The 10841-nt window shown below is 39.0% G+C and overlaps 1 protein-coding gene across 1 annotated transcript; it reads left to right on the top strand.

Annotated features, from left to right (window-relative positions):
- The first annotated feature begins 1416 nt into the window (after positions 1-1416).
- On the top strand, positions 1417-9877 carry LOC139783232 (putative nuclease HARBI1). Its single transcript, XM_071722392.1, has 4 exons — positions 1417-1491; positions 1708-1848; positions 8897-9164; positions 9350-9877. The coding sequence occupies exons 2-4, from the start codon at positions 1709-1711 to the stop codon at positions 9875-9877; spliced, it is 936 nt and encodes a 311-aa protein (XP_071578493.1). The 5' UTR covers positions 1417-1491; position 1708.
- Positions 9878-10841: the final 964 nt, after the last annotated feature.

Genomic DNA, 10841 nt, shown 5'->3' with positions numbered 1-10841 from the left:
TGTTGTTCGTATTGAAAAAATCTATGTGCTGAAAATCATGCGGTGAAAACCATATGGAAAAACGATGTGGTGAAACCACATTGTGAAAAAAAACCACATATATGCGTTCAAATAATGTTCAATAATATAAAAAAAGTATTGCTACCATGTGCTTTGTCGACGTTTCCACATAGATTTTGTCAATAGATGAGGTGTCAATTTCAGGTTTTCTTTGGTAAACAAACAAAATTATAATCATATAACCTATATTTAAAATTATTATTACCGGCCCTTTTCCATGATTGTTGGTACTCATCTTGTAGAATTTTAGCTTGTTGTTACGTACGAGATTCTTATTAAAATGCACAGCACGCACACCACGTGGATTGGGACAATTCAGAATAAAAGCACACACTCTGATGATATTTTTCCAATACAACGGCGTTTTAAAACTTGCGCGGGCAGAAACACCCGCCCGATCCGTCCAGAATTGAGGAAATATACGCGTTCCGATCGGAAGGAATAGCGGAATCAAGAATTCACTAGAATTTCCTAGCAGAATCCGATCCGTCATTCCGATCCGTGCTTAATGGGACTGCACCCTAAGGGTGCTTTCGGGGAGCTCGCTATTAGCGCTATTCGGCACTATCGGTGTTCGGGGAGCACGCTACCAATCCAACCAACGCCATCGTGACGTCACTGTCGGTAGCGTTTTGACGTCATAATTCGCGCTACCGACGCTCTTGCCAGAGAGGTAGTGCACGAATAGCGTTAGCGTTGATAGCGTTGGTGGTGTCTCCCCGAACGCATGGTGACCGCATGTATGTACAATACATACGAACATACGAATAGGTTAGGATTGAAGCGCAGTTTTTACCGAATCGTACTTTCTGCTTTGTTACGTATACTTTGCATGGAAATCATACATTTACAATATAAATAATTGTGAACATAAATGCCATCCTGCTAACCGTTGACTTATATTTTTTACTGTTTGCAGCTAACTCGAGAATATTGTTTACTGAAGAAATCTTCAAATTGCGGTTTTGCTGGTCGAATTTTTCCGGCAAAATATTAACTAGCGTCGTTTCGTGTTCTACTCTTTGCCGAGTCACATTCCTGTATGTTCGAGCGTTAATATTTCTGCTTCCTGTATACTTGTAAGTTTTGTAAATGCGACATTGTTTTATCATAAACATAATATAAATGCGAAATTTCGTTATTCTTAACATGGATTTTTGGTCTATTTGCAGTTGTGTTTGTAAGTCATTGAATTACGTTTTATTATTTAAAATTAGTAATAACCGAACTTAAGAAAATGGAAGAAGAAGATAAAGTAATAGTCGCAGCAGCAGTGCTGGTACTGCGTAATTTAATTTATTCATCTGAAAGTGATGACGAAGAAGAAGTACAAGTAATAAGGAATCCAAGAAGAAATGTTGCTAGAATTGAAAATTATGTTGAACAAACAATACCAGCATTAACAAGGGAGCAATTTAAAGCCCACTTCAGGTATAATTTACTAATTTCTTTTATACGGAGTTATTTTATGTGTGCATGCGCGTGTGTATGTATTTGTGCCAGCGTGCGTGCGTGCGTGCGTGTGTGTGTGTATAACATATATACAAGTCATATTTTTTAATTATTTGTAGTTATGTAATTTTTAATAATGTTACTAAAATAGAAATATTGTATTTATGTATGTATATGCATAATGTGTGATTTTAGGATGGTTCCTGAAACCTGTGCTTATGTTCTATCTTGTATAGAGCACAAACTACAAAGGACAACATTTGGAACACCAATGATCTCTCCACGCACACAGTTCCTTTTGGCATTATGGCGACTCTCTACTCCAGATTCGTTTAGGTGAGTGCATATTCGGGTTATATATGAAGTTATATACTTCACATTCGATTCCGCGTCGACGCCGACGTCGACGAACGTCGACGTTCCCCATCATCATCGTCGGGCTAGCCGGCCCAGACTTTCGTAGTTATCTGCGCGCCGCGAAATATTACGAAAATCGAGGGCGCGCACAGGGTGCACGTTACCGTGCGCGTCCCTCAAAATAGAGTTACGAAACTGTAACTACGTTTCGATGCATTAATGCGACATAGGGCTTGGGGTTGGACCCCGGGAACTTCGTCGGAATTCATGGCGGCGTAGCGCGGCCGTTCGCTGTAACGAATCGATCGCGGTTACGTCGCTTTTCGGTGCGCCAAGAGAGAAAGCCGTTTACAGAGGCCTGATCGCTTCGCTCGCTCGGGGATGTAACCTCATAATCGTCGAACAAGGAGTAGATTGAGAGATGTGACGGTATAGTGAAATGGACTTAGAATTGTATTGACACCCCGAGCCACTTATGAGAACGTTCCTTGCATCAGAATTACCGTGCTCCAATAAGAATAGGAAAATAGAGATAATAATAGTAAGATTATATAATAACATGCTATACATAACAATAGTATATGTATAATTTAAAAATAATATACATATCATATTATAATTAACACATAGACATTTTGCAGTATGTAGAAATGTAATATATACCATACATATATATGGCGTGAGTTTTTTGATATTCGTTATACAAATCTATTTTTTATATACTTGAATATCAATCGTCCTGGACAAGTAAAACAAGATAGAGTAATCCGCAAAGCACATAACCGATTATTTCTTTCTCAAACAACTTCCACGTGTCGTCGTTAATCACCATATCTTTTTGTTAGCTTACTTATTGTTAGCTATATTTTGTTTCGCACGAAATTTAGTCGATATTTGCCTGAGGATTATTACGGTATTCAGCGGTATGTCAAAGAAACACAATTCACTTTGCATATTTTTAAACATACTAAACAAAAGTCTTCCAATGATCAGATGTTTTAATGGTTCTATAAGATATACATGTGTTATATCTTAGAAATATTTTCAGGACGTTATAGAGTGTCACATTGCAGAAAAATGAATACCATTCGTAACTTCTGATTTCACGGGTATAACAACAATGCGGATTATTCGAAAGTGGACCGCGAGCTATGCGTACAAAACCAAAACTGATTTCGGAACTGATCTCTAGAAATTCGAATGGCGTTTGGATTATCCGCGCTCGGTTTCTACACGAATGCATTAAATTCCCGCTCTGAGACGCTTGAGCCTTCGTCGCAATCCACCGGCGTCACAGAATGTCTCGCATCGCGGCGACGACGACGAGAACGGTGACGATACTTTAAGGGCGCGGAGTGCCGCACTCAACAAGCGCCTCATAAGCGCCGAGCTTTGCCACCGGCGCGTACTACGTTCAAGAATATTATTTTTCCACGTTCCAAACACTTCTCCTCTTCTTCTATAATTCTATATTAAACATCTGTGAATTTCGCGAAGTATCGCAAATTTATTCGCGCAGAAAAGCGTGGTTAAAACCGTGAATAATTAATAATATTTATTTCGAGTTTCATTAATAGCGTAATAATTAATATACGTACAATATTATTATTAAGAACGTAAAATCAGATTTGTTATTATAGGAATTCAGTTCCCCGTGTAACACGAGGAATGTATGTTATATGAATCACATACATTATACATGTATGCATATGGAAACACATATTTATAAAAGTTGTGAGGGTTTATTACAAAAATATATAATGAATATTAAAGATGTAACAGAAAAATATGTTTTATTCCACTTCAAAACAAATAAATATTAAAAATTTCCGTCGTGTTATACGAGTCCATGTTATTTAGAGGTCTACTTTGCATATCGAAATATATTTAATTCACAAATAATATTTATGAACCCAATTCTTTATATGTGGAAAGTCTATTCAGCAATGAAATACACAGCAATGCAGCGTACGTCTGTTATATTGTTCGCCATCATCAACAACGATGTCGCGGAGGGCATGAAACGGGGGTTGGGCACGGCGAATCCTTTCTTTTCGAAGTACATATTACCTCAGTGCAACAGCTCTCGGCACGGGGCACAGTCGGGCTACTTTGATCGCCGCTAAAACATTTTTGCTACCCTTCTTCCATGAGCCGTCGACCCCTTCGCCGTGCCTTGCCTTGCCATCACCAATAGTAGCTGTCGCTATTTACACCGCGACGGCGGACGGGTTGCATTGCCCGTTACCAACTAATTACAGCGCGGATCAAAGAATTCATCGACGTCGCTCCGCGTCGCGCTGCGTCGCGTCACGTCGCGTTACATCGCGTCGTGTAAGAGAAAAAGCATAAAAATGGAACCGAGCAAGAGGGAACCGTGCCGAGCCCTTACATACTGCGTAAAACTCGAGTATATAGATGCTTTTACTCACACATCAGAGAAACACGTACGTCGCCATGCGGTTCCATTAAACTCGTAGCACCCGTTTCACTAACTCGACGACGGCTACAAAAGAGCTCATTGTCGGATAAATTCGATCCCACGCAGTTTCGTGTGTTGTTTGCGAATGCTTAGATTTGCGAAACGAAATTATATATAAACATGTCAGTCGAAAACTGTAGTGTAAACGAGCGGTGGTACAGCTATAATCAAGTCACATAGTGATTTTGAAGAATTATCATGAAGAATTCTCTACAGTTGTTTCTACTCAGTCAGGCTTTTTTTTATTCATCTACATTTGTCTTGCAGACGGAAAGTCATGAGAAAGCAGCATCGTTGAGTCTCTTTGACGCTTGACAAGCCCACAAAAACTCCGAGAGAATATTTTTTCCCCCTCCGAGCAGACTCAACTTCGATTCGTTTCAGTCATCATTATACTGTCGACCCATTTTCCATATTAGTTTATCCTTTTTTTTCTCTTCTGATCAAGCATGGTAGATAAACGAATTCATATGTGAGAGTACGTAAAGTTAGAATTCTCATCTCTTTGTCACGAATAGCTCTATTCGTCGCTGCAACGCGATTTGCAGCGCGGAAACCACTGTCGCGACTCATTAACGCGATCTCTCCGCGGTCGCGGACTTTTCCTCGCAAGAAATCCACCGGGCAAACGTAACGAGTGGAAACGATGCGGATAAAGAAGGGAAAGAGAGAAAGCTTCAGCGAAAGTTGAAGTCCCAACGCATCAAAGCAAGGATGCTCCTTCTGTCGGAAAATTAGGCCGCGTGACGTCTTTGAGGATTCTCCGCCGTCGCCCGCCCGCCGACTACTCCGTTTCGACGTTAACGAGAACATTCCTGCATTGATAAAAAAAAACAAAATTATTTTTGCGCGCTCATCGATGCTCAAACGAGAGTCGCGCGCGTCGTCTTTGAGGATCGGGTTTCTCCTCGTGATGGCCTCGGTGAGAGATCGAGGAACCTCCCTCTCTTACTGTCGCAATATGCTTGAGAATTACGAATTCACGAAAAAAACAAGCGCACTCATTAAGGTCTCGTCGTGATTTTTTTTCTTTTGTCCGTGCGTACACGCAGGCGATTGTATTTTATGCTGCGCACTCGACCATCATTCATCAACGACAAAGACTTTTCGGTCGAGCGATCGTTGATTCCCGTTTTACTCATCCGTCTGTATAAAAATTATCATCGCAAACGATGAGTAGATGGAAAAAAATGAAGAGAGGAAAGAAGTAAAGTGGATTGCGTTCAGCGTATACGCACGTGAGAGCTGTCATCGAGCGAATGAAGAGCGCGAGGCCAAATTCGTGATAGGATTCGAAAAAGGGGAAAAAGCCGCGGGCGAGGGTAACATTGGGAGAAGGAGAGAGGAAAAGGCTTTCTTTTTCGCTCTCTGACCGGCCATTCTCTGCGATGTCACAAAGTATAATACGAACTAATTACCACGTCGTCGTCAAAGCTGCACTCGACTGCCACTAGAGGACAATAAGTGGGTACTTTCGTCAACTTTTCTGCATACGTGGCATCGGAAGCGAACTCGGCTTCTGACATGCGAGAACAAAGGGAAAAAAGACGAGAAGCGAGAGGGATCGCGAATGAGAGCGAGGAATCTGAAGCAGGGAGAGAAAGAGAAGGAGCAAAAGAACATTCAGCAGCGGAAAATCATTGAGAACGAGAAGAATCCGCGAAAGAACGATAGAGAGAGGATCGAAAGGGCACGAACGAGAGGAGCTTTCTTTCGGTTGATTAGACCCACGATACGAAAGAAACTGGAGATGAGCGAAAATGAGAAAGAGAGGGCTTGCGCATGTTGCCGTCTCAAAGCTTCGTCGCCCCCTCGAGCTATTCCCTCTCTTTAGCGTGCAGTGCCATGCATATAGAGGGAAAAATCAAAGCAGGTACCATCATCCGGCTACGATGACCATCGTGCGAATCTCCAAGTGAAAAATACTGTAATTAGCCTCTTCAGGGTCCCACCCCCAACTGGATCCCGTTTTGTCGGAAACATGTTCAACGACATTATCGTTGTATCTCTACCCGAAGAAAGGAGTAGGAGAACAAGTAGGCGGGCAAAGTGAGGGAGGGCGGATGTGCGTACGTGAGTATAAGAGTGCTAGGACCTATCTCCCTTGTTGTCATCGACGCAACGAACCTCCGGAGAGTCAGCGGGGGTAGCGTGGCGGAAAACTTCAAAGCCACCGAAACGATTGTTCGGCAACGCTCCCGTACGTATGCGCCTCGAGAGGCAAACGAAGGGGCGCAAGCACTCACGAACGCGCGCGCGCCCATCCTTTTGATTACCTTCAAGCTACTCGTCCTCCTACTCCTTTTCTCTTTCTTCGTAATTCCCTCTCTTTTGGCAGAAGAGATGGAGAGCCGATGAAAAAGGGCTAAAACACATCGGAAAGATTCGCGCCGTATTCCTTGTGCGCGAAGCGCGAACGATGGAAAAGAGAAAAGAGTCTGCATGATGAAGGAGCACCGCTCTGCGTCATGGCAAAGAGTGTCGCGCAGTGCTCGACGTCTCTTCTCGGGACAGAGCGAGTTCATTGATTTTACGAGTATTCGCCTGACCTCGCCTTCAGTCGAGAAAGAGACGTCGATAATTAATACTCTATCGAATCTTATCCTCTTCATTCTTCGTAAACGACAAAAAGATTCAAATTACCATTATCTACGTTACTAACTCGCTGTAAATATATTTTGGTACTTTATTTTGCTTACGTTAACCCTTTGATCCACTAAACTGATTTCTAAAATTTGTGTTAGTTTTTAGAAAAAGAGTACAATTAATTATTTATATATCTCTTATATATTTTTATCTATTTATTACTATTTATATATATCTACTATGAATCTTTACAAGTATCTTGTGTGAAAGTTGTGTCGAAAGCTGTCAAAAATTCTGTATAAGATCCAAGCCTATCTAGAGACCTATATAGACAAGGTCTCTAGAGATCTAGAGATCTTACTGTTAGTAGTAAATGTAACCTGACGGGTTCTACTAGGTAGTCCTTCATCCATCATCCATTATAATCTGCGTATTCTTGTGAAAAGACGGCAGTAGTTAAGATTTTCAAATAATCCAATTCAGGTCAAGGTTTGTGCTATGCGCCAATTCAATTTTTGCTACCTGCCGAGCCGGTTTCAACAAGTCAACTATTCGTTGATCCGTTATAACTAAGGCTAAATATCCGTGACGAGGATCGTAACTCGTGTAGTCTTGGTCTTGAGAAGCACCATTCGGCGACTGCGACGACCGCAACGACGACCAGTATTTGAGCACTATCGTTGAGAATTACGAGCGTCATTATCATCCAGAGTAATGTTGTATCGGATCGAGTCCTCTCGCGTCTTAAGAGATACAGTCCGGTCGCTGAAAAACGAGGTCGTCGTCGCGGTGTATCTCCAGCAAGTGGCAAAGTTTATTACATTCATAATAATTAAAGCTGTGACATTCGAACGATCTTAGCGAAATAATTGGCAAAGCTGTAATTCGATTGGTTCGCGATTTCTTCGTGTTTACTTATCTCGATTATTTATTTTGTTTGTGATACACTGATTTCATCTCAATAAGATAATTTTTAGTGATCTTATGGTTTATTTTTTAGTTTAAGTCCTCGATCCAAGATCTTTGATTGGAATTTTCAATGTCTCATTCTGTACTCCAGGATTCCGTGAACTGGTTCTCAATTATCGACAGTAAATAACAGTCGCGCTCGAAAGTTATTAATATCTTAATTACGGGTTCTCGTTTTTGCGAGGACGTCTGGTCGATCTTTAAAGCAGGACAAGAGTCTGCTTGCACTGCTATGGCAATATATATGATTGTACGCAATCTTTATTAAATTCCTCTATCTTTCTCGTCGTACAACTGGATTATGAATTATCATAATTATACTTTTAAAAAACTTTTAGAAGCGTTAATCCCAATCGTTGAATAATCTTGTTATAACTATAATCTCTTATCATTCCTGACATTCTTAACAAATATTGCTTATTAATTTCAATATATCTACTATAATATAACTGCAATTTTTTTAAGTTTACCTAAATCTATCTTTTCAGCAATTGCATTATTCCCATCTTTAATCAACGAATTATGAATTATAATTTTATTTTAATGCGCTGGTGTATTGGCAATGTAGGAACGTGAGCAAAGATCTATAGCAGGCGACATGAATTTGCGATATCCCCCCAGCGGATCGCGAAGCCTCGTGTTGCCGCACAATCACGGGCGGAGGCACGCACGCGCTTGCGATTGAACCCCGGCCGGTGGAAAATTCGCGATGATGAGCGAGAGGCGCGACGCCGCATCGAACGGGGGAGAAGAGTCGGAAAGAGCGAGAAGCACATATATTGCTGTTATGCATATATAACCCGAAGTATTCATATATTGCAATGATAGTGTTCAATAAAATAAATATTAACACTTTTATTTTCATACTGTATGAAGGATTTCATTCTTTATGTATAAATGTCATTGGTGCATAGAAAGCTATTTTTGTCGCAAATGTAACCCTTGTTAAGTTTGCTATGTAATTTTTTACATGCGTTTTTTTATGTTTAGGTCTATTTGTGAACGTTTTAATGTTGGTAGAAGTACTGCACTGTACATAACAAGAAGAGTTGTTAAGGCACTTGTTGACCTTGCACCCGTCATTATTAAATGGCCTACGGGAGAACGAGTACATGAAGTGTGGGAGGGATTTCGAAACACGAGTAGTTTTCCAAAAATAATTGGTGCCATCGATGGAAGCCATATTAACATTCCAGCTCCGAAAAAGAATCCTCATTGTTACATAAATCGAAAAGGTCGTCACTCCATCCAAATTCAGGTATGTTTAGTGTTTTATTCCAATTGTTTGTTATCAAATTTTATGTAATTATATATTTTTTATGTGAATGGCTAAATGTTAACGAAACGTCGGCATAATACTGTTCCAAGATGTGGCCTTTCATATTAACGATATCAAGGAATTGCAAAAATTTAAACTAGAATTTCTTTTTTTTTATTGTGTAGGCTATTTGTGACCATAAGTGTCAATTTACTCACTGTTATATTGGACATGTCGGATTTGTCCACGATCAGCGTGTGTTTCGCCAGTCTGAAGTTCAACATTACTTGGGAGATGAAACGAGATTTCCTCAAAATAGCCATTTAGTCGGCGATCTAGCATATAAGCTGCATGAAAATTTACTTGTACCGTATCGAGACAATGGTCACCTAACCGAAAGACAACGAAATTACAACTTTTGTCAATCTTCAGCAAGAATTGCTATAGAGAGAGCATTTGGAATATTGAAAGGAAGATTCCGATGTCTTTTAACCACACTTGCAATGGATCGAGTTGATCTAATTCCTATGCACATTCTTGCGTGTTGCATATTACACAATATTTGTCTGATGAGAAATGATGAATTAGATATTGAAATAAATGTGGACAAAGGCGAAGAAGCAAATGTAGCGGATGAAAATGTTCCTCTTCCTGGAGCAGCTATTGCCAAAAGAGATCGTATATGCCAAACGTTAAGAATGAGACATGTATAAGTACTTATATATGTATAATATTTGTAAACTTCAGTTACTCTGCTTTCAAAATAAATGGTTTAAATACAAGTTTTATAATATTAAACTGTACATACCAATATATATGCCTTTGTAGAATTCGGACAAAGTTAGTCTGCTAAGTATACATAGCTTACCTGTCCATTTCTCATCTAATTTTAAAACGTCAATTGGTTCCCTCACTACACTTGTTACTAGTTTAGTATCTTGCTTCTTTTTCTTATTGTTTTCTATTGCACTCATGTAAAGTTTAATTTAATACAACTGTTCTACAACCCACTAGAACCACAAATAAATTCATAGAATAATAAGAATACTGATTATAATTGATTCTATATTTTACTTTCATAATTATTACTTCATTTCATATAACATTAATAAAATATCATCTAACTTATCTGCTTTCTGTCCGGTACATTTACGCACAAGTAAAAAAAATCATTCGTTTTATTTAAAATTCTTTTTTTTATTAGATATAAATTGCAAATTATACCAATATACAGTATTGCCTGAAACAAGCATGGTATGCGAAAGATAATATATATGTATCATAATAAACAACGCGCAATAGTATAAGAAATTTTTTATAATAAAATACAAGCAACTCAGTGAGCATATTTTATAGAAATATTTGTAGAACGCGACACGTGTTACATACATCTGCTTAACAAAGACTCATTTCTGTATCACATATTTCTAAGTCATCAAAATAACTATTATATATTCTTTAAAAATCTCTTCCTTAAATATTGTAACTTTCTTATAAAGCTTTATCTTTACGTATTATATACGTAAAGTAACATATTTGTTGTAATACACATTTCCTACCACATATATGGTAAGAAATATTAATTACAAGAAATATGTAAACAAACATAAAAAACTAAACACAAAATATAAATCTAATTTGTTTTTATATAAATAGTAATGTAGCAAAATAAAAAAA

The sequence above is a fragment of the Temnothorax nylanderi genome, unplaced genomic scaffold (genome assembly GCF_030848795.1).
Source record: "Temnothorax nylanderi isolate EJ_2023f unplaced genomic scaffold, tnyl_v1.0 TNYL_tig0480_pilon, whole genome shotgun sequence".
NCBI lineage: Eukaryota > Metazoa > Arthropoda > Insecta > Hymenoptera > Formicidae > Temnothorax > Temnothorax nylanderi.
This window is presented reverse-complemented; position numbering and strand designations above follow the sequence as displayed.